The following is a 23,408-nucleotide window of genomic DNA, read 5'->3' on the forward strand; positions in this document are numbered from 1 at the left end:
GTGGAATAAGCAGAGAGTTACCTGTTAGATACACATGTGTGGAAATAAGCTATGGTATATCCGAAGCAATAACATAGGTTCTTATGAATTTCCAAAAAGTGACAAATTTACAAGCATGTTGAGGCATTGAAGCTTACCTAATGTGCCTACCTACCTAGAGGGTAATGTTATAACAGTTACTGTTTAATAATTTTGATACACAAATAAATAATAAAAGGGAAATAAAAATAAATAATGAATAATATATATTTATATTTCTTTTAAAATAAACAACATTAAAAGCTATCATTGGTCCATTTCAATTTTAGTAACTTGCGTATATTATTAAAATTAATATCATAGCATCTTTCCATAATAGCAAACAATTAAATCTCGTGTAAAATTTATATTATATCAATTCGTCTTTTTTCATCATCATCATCCCATTACTGTCTCACTGCTGGGCACGGGTCTTCTCATAATAAGAAAGATTAGGTCATCTTTTTTTAGGCTATATTAAATAAATAAGACTACAATAACATACCATATATTAGAATTAAAGTTTAAAAAAATAGGCCCAAATAAATAATTCTCTTTTCTCTTAATATATTGTTATTTTCTTCTTAATATAATTATGCATATGGCCCTTGTGCATACAAGGGATTACTGGGGAAACTTGCTAAGGACTACAGTCACCATGTATGATCCTGTGTTAGTAGTAGGTCCATAAGAGATTATTTTGACGAAATACGTATGCTGTTTATTTTTGTTCTTAAAACTATTTTACAAACTAATATAAGTTAATAAATGGCACACAAGTCAGCGATCCCTTTCCGTGAAGATTTGATCTCATAATTTTATCCAAGCGCATCCCAAAAAAGTATTACTTAAAAAATAAATAAGGCGTTAATCTGAAATTATAACTTAAAGTAAGTAAAAATAAGTAAATTGCTTGTGCGCAACTATTTTTGTAAATATGTTTAAGTAAGCCCACAATAACAGTGGGTTATCTCAGATTCATATGTATATTTTAACCTTTTTGTTAAATCACATCGTTTTTGACCTTCCAACATATCACAGCAGGTAATTATTGCCACAATGGCACTGTTTATCGCACCATACGTATCAAAAATATTATAAAAGCATTGTAAATATATTAAGATAATTAAAATTATTTATCTACTTAGAAATTTATGCGATCCTTGAGCTTTTTATATCGGTTCACACAATTCGGGCGTGCGCTCAAACTTACGGACAGGGCCGGATTTAAGGCAGGGCAACCGGGGCGGCAGCCCCGGGGCCTCCACAAAAGAGGGGCCCCCACAATAGAGACGTCGGATATTTTTTTTAATTCCGACTAGTAAACACTAGTAAAAAAATATATACCTATATATTTTCCTTTGATATTCTTTTTAGCTGTTTTACCTTTATCTACAGTACTTTGTACGTACAAACATGAATATTTCAAGAATCTACCTGCGTTTCACAATAAAATATTTATTGAAAAACTCAACTGAAAAAATTGTTCATTTTATTCGGAAAATAATTTGGGGCCAGGGGGCCTCCACTCGTTTGTTGCAATAGGCCTCTAGACCTCTAAATCCGGCCCTGCTTACGGGTGTACGGAGCGGGCAACCGCTTCTTGCACCCATGCAAGTTTTAGCGTATTTGCGTATCAGGAGACCTAAGGCGGGCAACCGCCAATGTGCGACCCGTACGTAGCAGGGATGCTTGATTGATCAATTGACATCGTTAATTATTTTCAGATTTCACTATCTGTATTCAGTTTAAAATTCACCCTGTATAATTTATTACATAAAGATAGTGATGTTAAAATAATGTTCTTAAGCCTTCAAAGATGGCGAGGATGTATTCAGCCAACCTAAGTCGAAGAAGTGTTTAGATTACAATGTTATAAATTATTATTTTTAACACGCTTTTATTACCTTGTGTTGTACGTTTGTATGTATGTATCTACGTAACAGTAACGGAATCTTTGAGCCCGATTTCTATCCACTTTGAACGTTCAGTTTAATTCAAAATTTTGAAGAAATATCAAAAACCGATGACAATACACGATTTTAATAATTTTGTACCATTGTCCTTATCAATATCCTCAGGATTAACGATTTTCGAGGCGAGAGAAAGCGCCTTATGGAGCGTTCAGGCAAAGTTACTAGATTGATTTTTAGCTTTGGAAAATAATAATGTTATTTCCCTATAACTCAAATGTACTGAAACATATCTATAATGCCATCTTGTAGAATGATTTTTAGGATTCCGTACTCATAGGATAAAACGAAACCCTCCGCTGTCTGTTCGTGAGTCACAGGGCTTTATCTCTTAAACCGTAATAGATAGACACTTGATTTTTTTACAGACATAATGATGGTCGCCATAACAACATACTAAAAATTAATAAGATAAATATAGTTCAAAAAACTTAAGGAACAGTAAATTGTATAATTGTGGAAAGTGTGGGGTGCTTTTCGAAAACTGATAAGTGGAGCACTCCACTTTTTCCACAATTATACAATTTACTGTTCCTTAATTGATTCCTAGATTGAAAATTATTTCCTACTTTTTAGTTAATTTTATCATAAAAGCGTGTTTTTTAGTTTTTTGAACTATATTTATTAATCTTATACTATATTACCACGATATGCCCATATTATTAAAATATAAGAGTGCTGATAAAAATCGGTGTTCTGTATGGAGGTCTTCCCAGAACCGCATCCGGTCCGAAAACGGATTTTTGCCCTTTGTGAGCTCAGTGCCAATACTCAGGTAATTAATTTTGTTTTCATCTTCAACTGGTTCCCATGTTATACTCAGGAGAGAATCGTTTTCATCGGGTGTTGGTGTTCTGAAATCAATATTTGTGTGTAATATATAAAAGTGAGTAGAATCAAGGAGGAACTTGAATTTGCCGTTCTATAGGACGTTAAAAGAACTGTCCGCTAGTAAATTTTTTTGCGTTCTAAAACTACCACCAGGCGTGTGATGGATGAGTTTGGTTGAAAGGTACATTTTTGTTTACAAGGCATTTTTGCCGCTAAGGCACGCTAGACCTCTGGGGATAATCTTTAATCAAAGTTAGGCTGAAAGGCAAAAAGCCAAAGCCGTAAAACACCTTTAAAAAAATTAATCAAAGTTTAGTTATTGTTACATATTTATTTATAAAAAGTAAGAACCGTTGAATGGAAGATGTATAATGTACCTTCAATGTATAAGGAATTTCGTAATGAGAACTTTTTTTATTTCTATGTACGAGTTTAAGTTTAAGAACAAATATATGACTTACCCAAACTTAGCAAAATTAGTCCACATTTTAACTACCCTGCTTCTTGTTGTCAAAGCGTCGCGATTTCCTTTCCATTGATCTGGTTCAATTTTCATATCAAATAAAAAGGGAATTTCCGTACTATAGCCAACACAAGCGAAATATCGTACACATTTTGGTACACACCATTCGCCAGCATTGTTAATTATATAATAAAAAATAGGACACTCAGGTGCTGCTCGGCTATGAAGTCGTAGCGTTTTATTTACATAATACAAAAAGTTGTAGTCTCTTACTAGTTGTAAGTAATGAGTCTTGACATGCTCAGGAGTGTCATCAGCTCCTATGTAGTGATCAAAAAGTTGCTGTCCCAATTTTGTGGTGGCGGCGTCGCCAAGATCGAGACATTTCGGTACGAGTACATCGACATTCTTCTTGAACTTTTCATAATTATAGAACTCTTCTTTGATGTGTTTAGATATATGCCCTGCAGTGTTATTGCTGCCAATTATAAAAGGCACTTTGTTGTAATTACCGGATTTTATAATTAAATATGGACTTTTTGTTAGAAAAGCTGACTGACTTTCAAATTCATCTTCTATGCATGGTTTAAATATTGAATCATAAATGTCTTTTCCTCTCAGATCAAACTCGCTCAGGCTTAATTCACGGCAGGTTTCCATTATATCTGTGGCTGAAAAGGATCTAAGTTCTTCAACTGCTTCTACAACATTATTACTTGTGATCCCCATTTTTTTCGCCAATTCCATCGCTCGAGTAACGGGTTTTTTATCTAGTGACCAATTATTTAAAGCACAGGCATTTTGCATAATGGCTTTATGAAATAAACCATAAGCCATAGGAGAGAGCATCATTAGATGTACTATAGCGGCACCTGTACTGCTTCCGAATATTGTGACATTATCAGGGTCGCCACCAAACTTGCTTATATTTTTTTTCACCCATTGCAATGCCATCACAATGTCTTTTAGGCCGTTATTTCCAGGGGCTGTAAAATCATTAACAGACAGAAATCCTAATGGCCCTAACCGAAAGCCGCATCTCACATAAACAATATTTTGGTTCAGCAACAACTTTGGATCCCATACAAAATCAACATAAACCATGAAATTGAAGCTTCCAATCCAGAACATTACTGCCATCGGTTGGTCAGGATTTATGTTTGGGGTGAAGACTTCCAGATACAAGCAATCTTCAGATCCTATTATTTCATAGTTTATGAAAAGACTAAGTGGTTTTGGCATTTCCTGTGTACAATCCAAAGTTTCCGTCCATGGTTGTATAGGACTAGGTGGCTGAAAAAAACAGTAAATTATTTTTAATGAGTTGTTGTGAATAAGCACTTATTGTACATGATGACTGGTAAATAATTGCAACTGTTATCAGATATTACATTTATCTTAAAAAATACCAAGAAACTAAATCTACTTCTGATTGGGTCAATCAGGTTATCAGGATTCAAGTATATCTTTACATTTCGTACTATAACAAATGTTGAATAAATTATTGTAATTGTTCATTTCTTTAAAATGTATATTGTTTGGTAAGGGAAGTATATATTTTTTCATATGATTGAAATAGTAAAAAGACACGCAGTCCACCATATGGACAAGGTAAGTGGTCACTGTAACTGTAAAAATGTATATAAAATACCTATAGATTGAAAAATAATGCACTGAAGTATAGGAGTCCAGAAGAAGAGTTTTGAGGATGAGTTCAGAAGAGGACTAAAAGATTGCTTCATATGAAAAGCTATCAACTACACTCACAGCCCCACACTAGGATTCTTTGTGTTATGGGTGCCACGGACAGACAAAGACGAATACACAAATATCCAGACCCAGTATAGATTCCTAATTTTCTAATTTAGATATTTGTCTGGCTGGGAATTGATCCCGGAACTCCATGCTGTCAGACCAATATAGAGAATGTTCTGCCACACGGTTCATAAACATAAGGAACAACCTTTCACTAAAATCCAAGAACTGCTTTATGACAGAAATAAGTGTGTTGGAAGTGTCTCCCCATTCAAACTATGTTGATTCTACCACCTTTAAATCCCTTTTCATATTTTTATTGCATCACCATTGTTACCAAAAATCTGACTAATAATGAGCTATTTTTATATATGTAGGCTGTAATCATAAAAATGAATTGACAAATTAATGCTTCATCATTGGAAATGTAGATATTAGGAGATATGTAAAAATGCTGATTCAAAGTAAACTTGTTAAATGTAATTATTCATGACCGTGCACAAATGTCACCATTTTGTATATTTAACTTTTTTTTCAATGACATATACTTAGCTATATGATGTCATTTCTTAATTTGGATGTTTGTGTAGGTACTTATTTTTAGGTGTAGGCATATAAATCACTAGATACTATAAATTTAGAATGTTACTACCTGAACCGGCAAACGCTGTGTTGCAATATAAGACATCCCTTATCACTTAGGGGTATGAAAAATAGATAGTAGCCAATTTTCAGACCTACTGAATATGCATATAAAATTTGGTGAAAATCAGTAAAACCGTTTCACAGCACGGTAACTGACATTGTGACACAAGAATTTTATATATAAGATATTCATTGAGTGTTACTTCCAATTTTGAAGGTGGCAGAACCTCAATTGGCAATCTCATGTAGAAATATAATGTTACTGAGAGTTGATTACAGATGTCCATGAGTGGCACTAGCCAGTTACCAAATAAGGTGGAACATACACACTAATTGGCTACTATAATATTGTAAACATAGACATCAAATTATCAACTATACCGGAGTAATGTACCAGTGCTGAGGAAAAATATCATTGATGACTTAGTCAAATGGACCAATAATTTGTAATAAATTATTCTAAAATATATGTCATATATCAATCTATCCGAAATTGCAACAGCGTGAAGTGGAATTAAAGCTTTTGTATCTTGACAATGTTATAACAGTACTTAAAAGTGTTATGGTAAAAAAATTAATGTACAACTATGGACACTCTCTCCATAGTTGTGCATTATTATTTTTTTTACAATATAGGGGTAGCAGACGAGCATGCTGTCCACCTGATGATAAGTGGCTACTGCCGCCCATGGACATCTGTAATCCACCCCGGATAGGATTAGATATTCCTACCTGAGGTCGGCCACAGATGTGCCGCTACCCCTGAGGGTTCTACCACCTTCATAGGTATTTAACTTGTAACCTTATTTATACACATATTGTCACTTTAATGTGTATTTTGCACTTTAATATAAGTATAAGTTTGGCTTACCAGAAATCTTAAAGCACCTACTGGTGGCTTGGCGTACGGAATCTTACTGAATACATAAATATTTTCTCCTTCTTTCTTGTTAATAAATCCACAAATTGAGCCTTTATCTATTTCTATGATACATTTACAGTCTTCATCAATATGATCCATATCAAACAACGATTGGGTTATATTTACTTTACATTAAATAACTAAATTATTAAATTAACTTATTTAATTGAAATTTCTAATGAGACTTATGTTATTATTATGGTTCAATACAAGTGTAAGGCACAATTTAACACTTAAATCTAGATAGGAGTGCCAATGGTTGTACTCTCTTAGATTGAATTAGTGTATTTCTTTATTTATTATTTACTGTTTTTGGAATTCACTATTTAACTCTCAGTACTAGGCCTACTCAGATGTCAGACCATTTAACTTCTTTGACATATTGACAGTTTCACATAGACAGTGTTGGCAACCTGGGAGATGGCGCTGATCGTACCAGGGGCGTAAAATTATCGTATCTGCCGAAAAATTATCGTACATGTTCAAATTTCATAAGAACGCGTTAGTTATTAATGAAAATAGATATTTATCATAAATTTATATTGCACTCGACCGCCCGACCGGCCCGACACGTCATTTTTCGAGTTTTATGATTTTCACATGGGTGCACCGCGTACCCGGGCGCGATGCACGCGTGAGGGATGGCGCGAAAATTTGTGCGATTCAAAAATGTTACGAAAATTAAATGGCTTTAAAGTTAATCAAACAATTATTAAATTTATTTATGCATACTTACAGTGACAGAATATGTATTAATTAACATTTTACAAATTTCTGGATGAACGAATAATCTATATCGAAATCGAAATACATTACAAACTAATGACTCTTGGAATCTTCTTTTTAAATGACTTTAGATATATGAATACTTCCACTTGCTGTTTTGTTTTGATTACGTCCCGTTCCAGTGATTTGGAATTGACGAATCACTCGAGAGTTACTAAATTTATTCCTTTTTCTCAATAATACTTCTCTTACATAAATAGTATAAAATGTCATTGCTTGCAAACAGAGGATTTAAACTTATAAGAATCTGCAAGTTCTTTAACGTTTATGAGATTTGGGTTTGGGAACTTGTATAAGCAAATTTGTTAGGATATTTAGCGATCGTACTTGTACACATCGTCACTGCACACGCCTTGTAATTTGACATTCTTGCAATTGTACTACTAAAAGTTAAATAATTCCCAAGATTTCCCCTGAAGTATGTGAAGCGTCGAAGTTTATTTCTATATTTTCAATGTGTTGACGTCACGCTACGAAATGACACTTGACCGCCTGTTTTGGCGTAACGTTCCGTTTACCGTAATAAAAAATACGTGTGGCACTCGGAGACTGCCGCGGTAAAGCTATTGCATAGCATTTTTTATGCTATGAAAACGCTCAGAAGGAATTCCAGAAATACAATATATTCTTCCATAATCATCAACATTTACATTAATACATCTTTATCCACTATTTTATCATATCTCCATTATATAAGACATTGCAAATATCAGCTGACATTTCATAACTCCAAGCAAGTCTGAACATTCTAAAATATAAAATAGAAAAGTATTTAATAAGTGACATAAAGTATTAACAACCAGCAATATAAATGGATCAATGCGATGTGCCTGTGACATTTGGCCGAATGTTACAGGTACATCGCATTTTTCATTAATAAATGCACTTTGTTTATTCATATTTAAAACACTTTGTGCACAAATTATTTGTACCATAAATCATAATGGCGTTTTGATTTTGTGCTGTCAAGTCTGTCAGTTGTAATTGTACGTTTAAAAATAACAAACACTCTTTTACGTTATTTTATCAATCCAGAATTCAACATAGCTTATGTTGATAAAACATATTATTTGGATAATATGGTAATATAATTTTGAATTTTATAATGGGAATATAAAATATACTTCACGCAATTTTAAGATTTCTGCACGGATTATAAAAAAATGTGTATTACTGCCATCTGTGTTCAAGTTGACGAATTAAGGTTATCAAATAAAATAATAAGGAATGTAAAATAATACTTTATTCAATTATATCCATACTAGTTTTTGCCCGCGGCTTCGCCCGCGTTTAAAAGAAAATAATATAACATACATGAAAATTCGTACCTTCAACTTTACTAAAGATCATCACTTGATCAAATGCATAGTTTACGATTCAAATACTCGATACTAAAATCGATTAAAATAATCGATGTTTTGGGTCCAAAAGATCGATTCTCCGATTAATCGATCTTAGATCGCCATCCCTAGTTTCCGTGGGATTTCCGGGATAAAAACTATCCTATGTCCTTTCTCGGGTCTCAGACTATCTTTGTACAAAATTACATTAAAATCGGTTCAGTGGTTTGGGCGTGAAGAAGAGACAACCAGACAGACAGACAGACAGAGTTACTTTCGGATTTATAATATTAGTAAGGATTTTTCTATTGACAGTCAACAACTCGGTTGCCTGGAGACTTGATATCCAACAGTCCTCCACCGCTATTTTCACTTACACCACCAGGGGCGCCGGCAGCATTTGGTCAAGGTGACGGCGCACCAGTATGCCATTTTCAGTTCTGACTTCATAATGGAGTCTACCTAATCTTCGGATGACGACTCCGAACTCCCATTTAACTCTTGGGTTGGTGTAACTGCGGACTTGTACCTTATCACCTTGTCCGAACTCCTGCGTTGGCGGTGCATTGTAATGTAATCTGGATAGTGGGGCGGATTTCTTAAATAAGGCGTGCATATAGGTTCTTACCTCTCTGCCGAACATTAACTGATAAGGTGATAACTCGTATTAGGTGTACGTCTCAAGCGTGCCTTGACAGTTAACAGTTTATCAAATAAACTTCCGCTCTTGCTGATATAAAAGAACATTCAGGTATTAGCCGATTATTTTCTTTTTGTACATTCAAAAATTTAAATTTTAGCTTTGTATATATTTCTTCAAATTCGTACCTGTATTTTATTTCCTCTTCTAAATTTTCTTCTTCTGTAAGCCATTCAATTTTTTCTTGAATCGCGTAGAATTTGTTCAAATTTTCTTGTAAAGAATTCAGTCGTATATTTATTTCTTCAATGTCAATTTTTTCTATTCCCGAAATGTAATTTTCGGTTCGTTTCATTAACCCACGTAATGTGGCTCGTATTTCCTTATTGTTTTTTAGTTCATTCGACATCTCGTCGCCAATATCAAATAAAATAATAAGGAATGTAAAATAATACTTTATTCAATTATATCCATATTTTTCTATTGACAGTCAACAACTCGGTTGCCTGGAGACTTGATAGTTGGATATCAAGTCTCCAGGCAACCGAGTTGTTGAAAGGTGTTACTTATTTTCGTTACGGAATTTCTCGATTCGGTCGCCGCGCTCAAAGCCCGCGATAAAAGCTATGCAATAGCTTAAAAATATATTTTTTATTAATAAATAGCCCTTTTTTCGAAAAAAATGATCAATGAAAGGCATATATAATACGTATATGAATTCATTAAAACAGTTTCACAAAAAGTGTCAAGTAGCCAATTATCGTACATTTGCGTACGATAATGACTCGCAATCGTACATCGTACGGTGGTATCAAATTATCGTACATGTACGATAATTATCGTACGGTTGCCAACACTGCACATAGATAATTAACATCGCAGTTGTTTACAGAGTCATTATATACGACTTTAAACCGAATTCACAGATTATAAATAGTTGAATTGAATATCAGTCTACTACCAAATTGACTATTGTTTAAATGAAAGTTTGTGAATTGTATTGTATCAATTAAGCGGTCTTAAATCCAAATGTAAAACATTCTTATTTACTATCTGGACAGCTGGAATCCAAGCTACGGCAATGTCTCCGGAGTATAAATCAGTGAATACACTAATCCTTACTAATATTATAAATCCGAAAGTAACTCTGTCTGTCTGTCTGTGAGTCTTCGGAGAATCGATCTTTTGGACCATAAAAATCGATTATTTTAATCGATATTAGTAAGGATTGAATCGTAAACTATGCATTTGATCAAGTGGTGATCTTTAGCAAAGTTGTTGTCCATGAGCCCACGAAGGTTCCAGAGTTGGTACGACCAATTTTCGCCAGATGGTGCCACTGTCGTTCCAATGAAGGTACGAATTTTCAGTATTACGTATGTCATATTATTTTCTTTTAAACGCGGGCGAAGCGGCGGGCAAAAACTAGTGCTTAATATTTATGCCAGTTTGGATTTGTTACGTATATACGTAAACTATAACGTAACGTATTGACTATATAGTTTAAGCGTATTTCTATGGAGATTTGTTACTAGTTCCTTGAGTATCAAAGTTTATAATTATGTAGTATTTGGTCGACGGATATGGTCATAGACAAAGTATTGAGGTTGATATTGATAGCGCAAAACACACACCCACAATTATCCATGTAATGTAATTCCATACGCATATTGTGCAATAAATTGAGGTTTATCATTTCACGAAACTGTTATCAAGTAGGTATTACACTGAAGGTGTACGCTTTTTACATCAAGCAAATAAACAGTGATTTTTTTGCAATTCAGTATAGAATTTTCGAATTAGAAACGGTTTAGCTTTTAATACTATTGGTATTACCATACATAGGGTACATATTTCATAGTAGGGTATAGTCCGCGCCAAACTGCTAGTCCACTCTGGAGTTGCTGCGAGCAGGTGTAGTCATACAATTTACTATGGCGACGCAATTCATTTTTATTCAGAGCGGACTAGCAGTTTTACGCGGACTATACCTACATAAGAGTATTTTATAAGATTTATTTTTTTAATCTTTTATATACCTAATGATAATAAACGTCCTCTGCACAGGCTACCCTCTAAAATTCCGTAAACTTTTAGTTTTATGGGGCATGGGCTTTGTTACCCACAGAATAAAGTATATATTTATATTTAGACTTAGTATTATAATGTTAATGTTATTTAACATCTGCCGCAAACTTTCTGCATTTACCCAGGGTTGACTGGTAGAAAATGCCATCAGGCATTATGTTTTGCCCTTTTGTAGCTTAACTTTCTGTTAGTGTTACAATAAATAAATAAATAAAAAGGATGCCACTATGACATCACTGCATGGTGCTCTTAAGTGTACTACTTACTAATATAATTAATTTTGTTATTTTATTTACGAAGGTAATCGTTTATATAATGAAAAGTCAGTTTTACAGTTTGAGAGTATTTTTATAACTTTGACAAATCTACTTCTCGGTCATAATATTCCTTTAAGAGATTCTGGTCCATTACAGCTTCGTCGCAGTATTTAATTTTTTTAATTAAATCTTTTTTCAACTCTTGGACATCTTTCTCTAGCATATTCTTGAATGCTACAGTACCGATCATGTTTGCAAAGAATTTTCGATTAGTTGTAAACTTAGGAGAATAACCCACCGTGGTTTTTGATGGATAGTTAATATAACTGTGTATGTTATTTGATACAAATCTGTAAATGATAAAAAGATTTAGTCAAATTATGTTTTAGAATGTGAAAAATAATTAGATATTAATCATCAATCAATCAATTAATCTTTAATTCTCATCAATATTAAAGTATTAGGTATGATAAATTTAGGTACTAACTTTTGATTTGGCATTGTTGTTTTAAAACATACATCAAAAAGATTATAAAATTGCTCTGTTGTTTCCATCGCTATCATTTTGGCTTCCTTATATCTGGAATGTAAGAGATAAGTATTTATATTTACAATAGTGCTCATTTCTTTATAATTTCCTATTTTGACTGCCTCATTATAACCTTGCACTATTACTTACGTTACACCTATTTCCGTGACAATGGTTACATGAGGAGATTGACTTGTAATATATAGAGTAACGAATAGAACATAAAAACTTCCTCGAATGTCGAATACTCATACATTACCTACAGGCAATTGTTGCAAGTCAATCGTTTGAAATAAAATTGTAACGTATTCATATGTTATACTAGCTGACCCGGAAAACTTTATACCGCCTCAAAATCTATTTATCAAATATATTTCATATAAAATATAGCCTATGTTACTGTGGATAATGTAGCTTTCGAATGGTGAAAGAATTTTTAAAATCGGTCCAGTAGTTTTTAAGCCTATTCATTACAAACAAAAACAAACAAACAAAGTTTTCCTCTTTATAATATTAGTGTAGATAAGTAAATGTAAATGCGTTAGACCAATATCAGCTGTTCTAACCGACCATACTAATCTATGTCTATAGTAGAATTATTTTTGAATAAATGTTTTATATAAACAGCATATAATATGTTTCACAGAAACACTTGATTCCTTTTGTGTTGTACTCAGTATCTAAGATCCTGTATGGCGCAGATTTATATATGACAAAAACCATTTATTCAGAAATAAATCAAATTTTAATAATAGAGATATCTGCTGCATAGAAGTAGGATACGCACTTTTCCTTGAAATAATCATCACACGGGTACAAGTTTAGAAGAACTAAAATAACTACTAAACGCTGTATTTGACTTAATAACATTATAAAATAATATGTACTTTACATTTCAGAAGTGCTTTCCTCTCATAGGTTTAATTCAATTACATTTTATGCACCAAATACCATAAATTGTGTAAAACTATGGTGAAATGTATTGCGGAAAATATATAATATGTTGATAACATATGCGTATACGATAAGTACATTTTATAGCATAAGAAAAGTAGATAACATCTTTTTATTATAAAATATCCCAAAGAGACATTTCTCAATTTTGGGTTAGTAGGTAGATAATTAAATGAAATCATAAAATTATAATTTTAAGCATTTAATTTATGTATAATTTCTACGGATTTTGGAAGTTTGACAGATATTTTTTTTTTTTAAATATTACTTACCTAAAATAGGCGACGTTTTCTACTATAGAAGATTTTTCCCCTCGAAAAGAGAGCGGCGAAGTTTGCATTTTGAAATGTCATTTGCAATGAATTTCCGGGGGCGTCTACGTTATCATCAGGGGTGTTCAATTGGAACATTGGCCCGATAATAAATTTATTCCCTCGAACCACATCCGACTCTCCCACAACACCGCCTTCGCTTATAAGTACATATTTACATACCAAATTCGGATGTAGAGTTCCTTTTGCAAAGATTTAAAATTGGAGGTGGTAAGTATATTTTTTATTTTTGTATACGAAGTATTAGTGAGTTGAAAATGTATGGCACCGAAAAGACTAAGCCAAGTTTCTATCACTTTCTACATAAGATTGGTCTCACAAGCTTGAAACTTGCGAAGGTAGTCGTGGAGTTTATTGTCCATAACGGAATCACTTCTTTTCCATAACGGAACATTATCCGAAACGGAGACAGATTGTTGACGTTACAATGATAATGAATGTGATAAATGAATTAATTTAAATTAATCATTTTGTTTTGATTTGAAACTTGTGATGATAAACTTTGTTGTTGTCTGTTGGTGTTCTTAAAAGTATTTTTTATCTTTATTATCATTTGTACTGGTTTAAATAACATACTGTGCTTTTCACTGTATTAGCACAAAATTATTATATTAGCCTGTATGTATGACAGAACTTGCTGACTAATTAAATGTTAGTTATCATTATGAATATGTGTGCTAATGTGATATAGACATTCCGAAGGGAATGACAGTCGATATTAATTAATGAAGTCGTCTGCACGTGCCAGTAGTCAAGTGCCTGGGACCTGCCATTAGCACGTGGGTCTACTTTATTACGCTTAATTGCGATACGATTCAATAAATATTAAGATGTACCTAGTGTTTCGTTGTTTTTTTTGTTTCTTTCATTTTTATAATAATTAAGAAAATAAGAATTGCCCATAGACGTTTTATTTTATACTATAGGAGTAGCATACGAGCATGCAGTCCACGTGATGGTAAGCGGCTACTGCCGTCCATGGACATCTGTAATCAACCCCAGATAGGATTAGATATTCCTAGCTGAGGTTGGCCACAGATGCGCCGCTACCCCTGAGGACTAAGCTGGAACTCCTCGGAAAAATATGTCTCCCTCACCAAACTCTTCAAACCAGAACACAGCAGCGATTAACACTGCTGCTATGGCAGAACTTGGTGTGGGCATATGTAATCAATCCTAGATAGGATTTCTATAATACTTACAAGAAGTTAGTTAGCAGGTTTCGAATAAATCTCTCTTACCTCGCACGATTGATGATAATTTAATTAAATATAATTTAAAATTACTATAACTTTCATCCAAAATTCTTTCATAGATTCATGTTCTAGGTATAGGTTAGGTAAATTGTCTATGGTATGTTACGAGTATATAAGCTGCAATCACTTTATTAGCCGTCTAATATGAAACTCGTTCCACTGCGTTAAACACTTCCTATGTTTCCTGTGTTGAACCGCCGTTCTTATTAAATTTCGATTCCAATTTTCTGTACCATACGTTGGAAATAGTTGAAATAAAATCATATAAGTAAAATATTATTTGATTTTATTAAATTCGATACGTAAATATTGGTTTTAATATGGTTAAAACACGTATTTTTAGTAATTGTTTAAATCTTCGGTTTTTACATTGTAACTTAATATAAAGATAGGATAGAACGATAGGCGGATAAGCGGATAGTCTAGTACAGGCGATATACTTACCTATGCGATACAAATTTGCATGCCTTGGCATAGTTTACATAATACAATATTGAAAAGGTGACTCAATATGACTGTATTGCAGACCAATATTATGTGCTGTATGGTTTTGGCACGGAATGCGGCAACGGGGTCAATACCTCAACTATATTGAATTCCTGATTTTCTTAAGCATAAGATAAGGCCCCGTGATAGACGGATAGACGGACAAGCGGATGGACGGACAGATAGCGGGGGCTTAGTGATAGGGTTCTTTTTTCCATCCTTTGGATACGGAACCCTAAAAATTATTATTTTTAATTAATTGTTTTAATAGAGTGGAGCTCTATATGATTCGAGTCCAGTAGCACCACGGTCCTACACCTCTTTTTTTTTTTTTGTTGACGAGGGGGAAACCTTCAGAAGGTACCCGACGCCGTGGGAGCAACGACGGGTTATGTGGGACTTTTACCGCACTAAAACCCCCCCGGTGATTGTCCTCAGCGCTGCGTAGAGGACTCCGGGATCTCCAAAGGAACGCAACCGGAGTCCTCTTGGCGCGTGGCCCCGTCTGGCTCCGTCCAGATGCTTATGAAGCTCGCCACTCCGTGTGGAGCGTACGACGGTATGAGGTCACACATAACATCGTTCTTCCCGGGGTCGCTAGCCAGGCGGTTAGAGCTCCCACTCTTGCCGTCCGCAATCCCGAAAGCCCCCTTTTAGTCGCCTCTTACGACAGGCAGAGGATACCGTAGCCCTATTCTGATCCCGTAACTACAGGGACAACGGTCCTACACCTGCCTTTTAGGTAACAGCAGTAAGGTCTCCTATACGTTTGACGGGTGCTGTAAGTGAGAAATATTTATTTTAGGTGCATTAACTTAAACACGCTGATAGCAACGCACCTTTGGCGGACCAACCGTTTCTATCTGAGGATGATTACCTAGAGATATCCATGGGTGCCCGTGGTCATATATAGTGCTTTTCATTAGGAATAAGTTTGGCGGTGGTACTTCGACCGATACCCGTTCTACCCACCACCTTTAAACTCTTAAACGAACTCTTTATTTAGTTCAATTCAACATAGAGAAAAGAGAAATTTCTCAGTTATACATTTTGCCATTAGGGATAAGGATGATAAAATTCGCGTTTCCTTAGGTAATTTGTTTCCTCTAGCCGTCTTCTACAATTAAATTAAAGAGGACGGCCTGAGACTGTGAAGCTACGCTGTTTTGATTTAAGAGAATTAATTAGTGTCACAAACTCGCAGTCTTGCACGTCTGGACTGAATTAAAGGAAATGCGAAGTATTATTTGAGAAAACACTACTGTAGACAAATGTTATCATAATTCATTATTTAATTTTAAAAAGGTAGGGAGCAACAATCCTTTCGCGCCAAACAGCTTCTATGTAATGAATGTTTCGAATTACTTGTTATAATGTTGCTAAGTGAAATACAATAAGGATATTATCTACCTACTAGCTGACCCGGCAAACTTAGTGTTGCCATATAAATAAAAAAATGTTAAGGAGGAACAACCCTTATCACTTAGGGGAATTAACAATAGATAGTAGCCAATTCTCAGACCTTCTGAATATGCATATAAAATTTGGTGAAAATCGCCAAAGCCGTTTCGAAGGAGTACAGTAACTAACATTGTGACGCGAGAATTTTATATATAAAATTTAAATCAAGCATATATTTGGATATACACATTTAAATTTAACAATGACAATTTAAGAAAGATATTAATGTTTTTGCTATGTTATGTTTTACCGAACGAACCATCCTTATTTCCTTCTAAAATATCAATGAAACCTGAAATAGATGTGTGAATAAAATATTTGTTTGAATATTTACTACCCAATTAGAGGTTGTACTCCAAGTGAGATTGCTAGAATATATTTATAGGGCAGATATCCGAATCGTACGGTATTGGCAGCTGTGCTCTAATGGGTTTTTCGTACTCGCTCTAGCTTTAAATGAACAGGCAACTTTGCAGATGTGGCATCCAATTCGCCCAAATCCTTATGTTTTGTTGATATGTATAATTGCCTTTTAACGATTGAACGTTAAAAGATTGAAGTAGAAAACTAGTCTCCTCATGGTGATTAGTACTGCTCATGGACATCTGTAATCCTAGATAAGACGGATTTCCTAACTGATGTCGTAATTAATGAGTTGGAGTGCCTCGTGGAATAGTCTCTATATTACGAACCTTTAAAACAGAAGACAAAAGCATTTGATATTGGTATTATTATAGCGAGCTACATACCTATATGTCGATTGCGCCCCGGGAGTTAAATCAAAGGTCTTACAACCAAGTCAGATTAAAATGCGAAAATGTGTTATTGAGGGCCGTTACACTGATTTTTTTTTGCGATAACTAAGGATTTTCCAACCTTTTTCCTACTAAATAACAAAGATTATAGGCATCGGTATTAAAGCAGTCAGATAAACATAATTTTCCGTCAGGGATTCATTTATCCGTCTTAAATTCTCACAGCCAAAACCGATCGGGATTCCTGCAGAGTCACTGGACCATTTATATCCGCTTTGTGAGTGCACAAAGGATATGTTGTCTCATCAATGAGCACCTACCTACATTGCTCTAGACGAACTGTACTCCCACGCTCTACCGAAAAAGATTTGAAGCATATCTAATCATTTGTAAACGCTTCCGAAATTTAAGGAATAGATTATATGTGATTGATTATATTTATAAATTGGCTAAGATAAAACAGTTAAGTTCTTGTAGTCCACGTGAAGGTGGTCGCTACCGCCCATGGACATATGTGGCCAACTGTAAATAGAACAGGGGTCGTACCTACCTGAAGCCGATCACAAATCCATTTCCCCTTTTGAAGGCTATAAAGTTTAATTCATTTTGTAAGCATAATTAATTTTCTCATCATCATCATCAATGCATTATAATGATGATCTACGTTGTATTTGATGAGGACGTCTGTCATGATGGTCATTTCTCAAAATCAGAAGAATTAAGCTATAGTTCATGTTGGCCAAGTGCGTATTAGTAAACTTCATTGGTACCTTTGAAAACTTTTCATCAAGGGTTTTTTCTTCAGCGTCAAAGTATGTAATAATAATTTATTAAGTAATACATTTTAGGTAGACAGGGCATTTGGTTACCATGAAACAGGAGATTTTATGAATAATGGACAGTGTTGTTTGAAGATATCACATGCCGCCGTGTCGTCGCCAGAGCCAAGAGATGAATTTTGTTTTGTTTGTCCTACTGAGAGCACCCGGAGTAGTTTGATCGCTCTGGGGTCGTACATGTTAGAACGTATTTATTATTATAAACAGTAATATGTGAGCATATAGCTCGAGTATAGTTGCATTAAGGAGTATAGGTGACATACGTATCTAGGTCGTAGCAACTTACTCTGCAAGGGGGTCCAACCTTATGACTCTAAATAGTTAATTGTATCAGGCGGTTAATTGTACTTTGCGGAAATTCATGCTATTAAGTTAAGATTAAAACTACTTCGCAACAATCCGCTACAAATATGTATGATGGTATATATTTTAAACCATGCAGTATGCAAACAAAGGATGCGTGCAGATTTTGTATCTGCACGCATCCTTTGCATTAAAAATATACATCACCACCAACACGTGTTTCGCTCCAAAACGGAGCATCATCAGGGTAAGTTGACTCTACGACGTTAAAACTTATGACTCTAATGTTATTTGGGGTTGCCTCCAGAAGGCCATGGACGGCAGTGGTCATTTACCATCAGTTGAACTGTATGCTTACTTGCTATTTCTGTATTATAAACAAAACATACATATAAAAACAATAAAAGGTGTTATGTTATAGTTGTTCGTACGAAGACGCATGTGACAGAATCAGGCTATGGGTAGAGTGTAATTCAGATGAAAAACATATAAAGACTGAACCACGATTACGAGGCGAGTCTATAAACCTGTTCTGAAGTCAATTATTACACTTATGTTTGGTCAATACAAAAGTCAAAAGAATACCTATTCAGTTTTTCATCTGTGCTCTTCTCAAAAGCTTCATTATCGCAATTGACGTCGCAAAAATGGGTGGCTTCGAATGATAACATACGCTTTTTCTATCGGATTTCTGTTCAATCTAATCTCATAAGGGGGAAGGTATCCGCTTGGAGACACAATATTTCACTTTTTATGACGTTGGAGGTATCCAGAGCGCCGTAAAAAATATAAAGAGAAAGAAAGTGCCGCCGCGTTTTTACGGCACCTTTAATAGTGTTGCTGCCTTAGTTTGTTAGTTTTTATAACGACTTCGGCGAAAGGTTTTCCTTTCATTTCAGTAAAGATTTTGCATCACCACTTTTTAAGGTGCAATAATATGAATGAAAAACAGCGAACAGGATGAAAAGGTAGTTTGTTGCACAGCGATATTAAGCTCTTTAAAGCAAAAACATTTTATGAAAACATCTTTGTTTTGTGTTCCTACCGAGTACCTATAAGAAGTGTCAAGCGAACGTCCAAAGGCTTAAAACTTATTAAGTATAAAATACATTTTGATGCATGTTTATTCCCATGTTCAGTCTCTTGCTACCATACTCGTATAGTCATATGTCTTTGTTTTCATATATGTTATTAACTAGTTGGCGCTATATACACCAATCTCTGTCCTCAATAATGACACTAACCATTACTTAGGACAGCTTATTTTGTTGGTGTATGATGGGTCTGTAATATCATGAAAGTATGATAGCGGTTATCTTAAGACAAATCTAGCATATCTGAATTTAATAAATGCTCGTTTTTAGTATTTTGACTTTAGATACCTAGTTGAGATGGAGCTGAGCAAAAGTTGATACTTAAAAATTGCTATTTCATTAAATTAATAAAATTATCTTTTTATATTGTATATTAAGATGATATGATCCGTAGATTCCTATTTGGGATGGAGTTAAGCAAAGTAGAAATTTAAAATAATGCAATTTTATAGGACTACTAGCTGACCCGGTAAACGTTGTGTTGCCATATAAATAAAAAAATGTTAAGGGTGAACAACCCTTATCACGTAGGGGTATTAAAAATAGATAGTAGCCGATTCTCAGATCTACTGAATATGCATATAAAATTAGGTGAAAATCGGTAAAGTCGTTTCGGAGGAGCACGGTAACTAATTGTGACACGATTATTTTATATATAAGAAGATTTAAGATTCTAGGGTCTTAGGAAGTGTTCTTTGAGAATGACACGTAATTTATCGGGTGATAAGTCACTGCTGTCAATACAACGACGAAATATAAAACATTAGCTTTCAGGGGCAGGCCTTCATATTTCAAGGAGGTTGTACGTGCATTTTCACTCAGCTGTGATTGATTAAAGTGTCGACCTTCGCAAATTTTGTTTGCCGCTGACCGCTCCGACCCTGAATAGGGCTTTTTGGCCGCATGACGTTTTTGCGAGAGATATTGTTTACGCGTTTCTCATGTACATAAATCCAGTTTAGAAAAAATGTGTTGGTATTATTAATTTGGATATATTCATTAAAGTTGCTTGATGCTTTTGCATTGCAGTTTTGTATATATTCTTAATGAGATTCATTGAAATCAATAGAATAAAAGGAAAACTTAATTTGTACGTAATAAGTTTATATTTTCTTTTAAATCTGACACTATAGTCATTCTACTTGATAAAATACGGCGTAACAAAAATCTGGTATCTCATTACCGCTTTATCTTTTATTCCAACCAATTTCGTGGCAACGAGGAACTTTACCTACCATTTACATGCCTAATTGTGTATGTCCAAAATAAAAAGAGTAATCGTTGTTGATACAAACCGAGGCGGCAAGGTTAATGAGAATGGGCGTCATTTGGTATCCCGGTCCGTGGGTGGAGGTGAAGCGCGTAATAAAGTTTTACGCTACGACCCTTATTACGGCTCTGGCAGACACGCTACTATTGGGGTCTGCGATTCGCGTTTTAGCGATTGCATAGCTGTATTACGTTTTTGCGACTTCCTGCGTTCTTTTGTGGTATGGAAAACGAGTGTTTAAGTGGTTGTGAGTGAGTGTGACGACCCGCGTGGCGGAGCGGTCACCATACCGGTCTGACACGCAAAGGGTCCCGGGTTCGATCCCCGGCCAGACAGATATCTAAATGATGAATTTAGATTTCTGTTTCTGGGTCTGGGTGTTTGTGTATTTGTCTATGTGTGTGTCCATGGCACCCACGATACAGGGAATCCTAGTGTGGGGCTGTGAGTGTGGAAAGCGTGTGGAAGCGTTATTGTATTATGATGCATCGCAGTTTTCGGGTTTAGTTGCTGTATCGAGCGTCTAAAAACATCTACGCTGCACTGGTGCTGTAACGTGTGGCGCGTGATCGTTGCATCTTGCTTCCAAAAAGGAGCTTAATAGTAGATCACAATATTAAAAGTAGCTCGTCTGCTATTTACCTTACGGTCCCCACGACTTGTCTGACCTGCTGGACAGAACGATTAACAATGCGTAAACTGATTTAGTCGGTGTCGGATACCCGGTGTATTGTAGTTGCGTTTGTTCCGCACGTTTCGTGTGCAAATAGCCGTGTATGAATAGTGCTTCAGATATTCAAATAACTGGGATTACATTTTGCTTTTTTAAGTATCAAATGGGTTTGTTCACTGTTTATTTGTTCACTGATTCCTGACTTCAAATACGTTGGAAAGTCCTATCTGAAGTTGATTGCAATTATATTGCTATGTAGAACTTACGGGGTTGAGATTATTACTACTTATATTAAAATAAGGCATTATTTTAAATCTATATTTTGGTGACTGTTTTGGTTGTAAGTGGATCATTACAAATATTTTTAAGATGATATGTTTTCATCCCAGACTCGTCTAAACGTATAATATAGTATCAGTTTAAATAATATAAAATAAGTTTAAATATACATATTTATTACGTAACGTATTACTTGTGTGACCACTTTATATTAAGTCTATGTTTTTGTATTTTTTATCACGTGGCAGATGTTCTTCGTGATCATCGCAAAATAATCATTGTTTACATCCTCACTTTATGGATCTAGCTTAACTCATCACTACCTCACATTTCAAAGAATACGCGTCAACAAATTCTACTTACCTTTTTTAGGATATTATTAGCGTTTATAAACATCCGATGGAAAATGTTCAGTACATTTAGTAGTTACAATTCTCCTGCGTATTCCATTCACAAATAGTTGCCTACGTTGTGTAGAGCTTTGCCACATTTTCTTTATGAGTAGTGGCTTTGAATAGGGTATTGCGAGCCCATGGGATGATACTGCATTTACTATTGCAAGCTTAACGTTGATACTTATGAACGTGCCTTCTCTGTAACGTTACTAACTTATATAACATTACACTGTAGTTACATATACGAGTACATAGTAGGTACAGTCACGAGCATAAATATGTCATATATTTGATTTGCTAATGTGTCCATAGTCATATATTTGTGCTCGTGACTGTACCTTCATGGGTACCTATAAAATTTCGTTTGATTTTTTGAACAAACCTCTATGTACAACGCTGTATTATAATAGGATAAATTCTGTATTTTGTCTTTGTTTATACCTACATTATATAAATATTTTACGTGTAAACTTTTGCGAATATTGCCGTAATTAAAAACATGGCCGGCGGGCCGTGGCTATTTCAGAAACCGCTCCCTACTTTGGAGAGAAAATCCGGCGATATGATTATCGTGTAAGGATTAGTGACGGTAACCAGCATAATAAATATTTCTAGAAGGTAGAAAAACTACTACTGCTCGATTGCGCGGGTTCCACCGCCACATTCATTGGTAAAGCAGTTCTTGCGTTCACCTTCAAGGGTATGCCGGCTGACTTGCATATGAGGCGATCTTAGTCCTCAAGAGTAACACATGATCGGCTTCAGTTACGGATGTCAATGGTCAGCAGGGACCACATATCATCTAGTGCAGAGTTTCCCAGCCTTTTTCAGTCCACGAACCCTTAGAAAATCAAAAACAGTTCTCACGGACCTCCTTAATAAATAAAAAAAAACGGATTAGGTATTAATTTTAGTTATTACAGATACAAAAAAATAACTGAATAAGAATAACTGTTTATTGTGAAAAATATGAAAAACAATGTAAAGGTTGGTGTTGCTTTTCTGCAACTAAATCAGGGCTATTCGTGTTGATGTTGCTACTAACCTGTAGGTAATCTCAAATC

General features: G+C 34.8%; 2 protein-coding genes across 3 annotated transcripts in view; both read right to left on the bottom strand.

Annotated features, from left to right (window-relative positions):
- The window catches only part of RpL24 (ribosomal protein L24), a 322,279-nt gene that overhangs the window by 17,878 nt on the left and 280,993 nt on the right, over positions 1-23,408 (bottom strand). The gene's annotated exons all lie outside the window — the stretch shown is intronic.
- Positions 236-6,994, bottom strand: LOC140750457 (juvenile hormone esterase). The gene is made up of 3 exons (XM_073083991.1): positions 6,557-6,994; positions 3,284-4,578; positions 236-2,845 (listed from the first exon to the last, which is right to left on the bottom strand). The coding sequence occupies exons 1-3, from the start codon at positions 6,704-6,706 to the stop codon at positions 2,632-2,634; spliced, it is 1,659 nt and encodes a 552-aa protein (XP_072940092.1). The 5' UTR covers positions 6,707-6,994; the 3' UTR covers positions 236-2,631.

Source organism: Epargyreus clarus, unplaced genomic scaffold (genome assembly GCF_041222505.1).
Source record: "Epargyreus clarus isolate Ecla_fem2 unplaced genomic scaffold, WU_Ecla_fem_2.2 ptg000019l, whole genome shotgun sequence".
Classification (NCBI taxonomy): Eukaryota; Metazoa; Arthropoda; class Insecta; order Lepidoptera; family Hesperiidae; genus Epargyreus; species Epargyreus clarus.

What these genes read in the sequence shown, in the direction of transcription:
- LOC140750457 (XM_073083991.1), bottom strand. Translation starts at nt 6,706, where the DNA reads ATGGATCATATTGATGAAGACTGTAAATGTATCATAGAAATAGATAAA. An exon ending in TAGGTGCTTTAAGATTTCTG is followed by an intron (nt 4,579 to 6,556) that starts GTAAGCCAAACT and finishes TGTTTTTTTCAG; the next exon opens with CCACCTAGTCCTATACAACC. An exon ending in ACTAATTTTGCTAAGTTTGG is followed by an intron (nt 2,846 to 3,283) that starts GTAAGTCATATA and finishes TATTGATTTCAG; the next exon opens with AACACCAACACCCGATGAAA.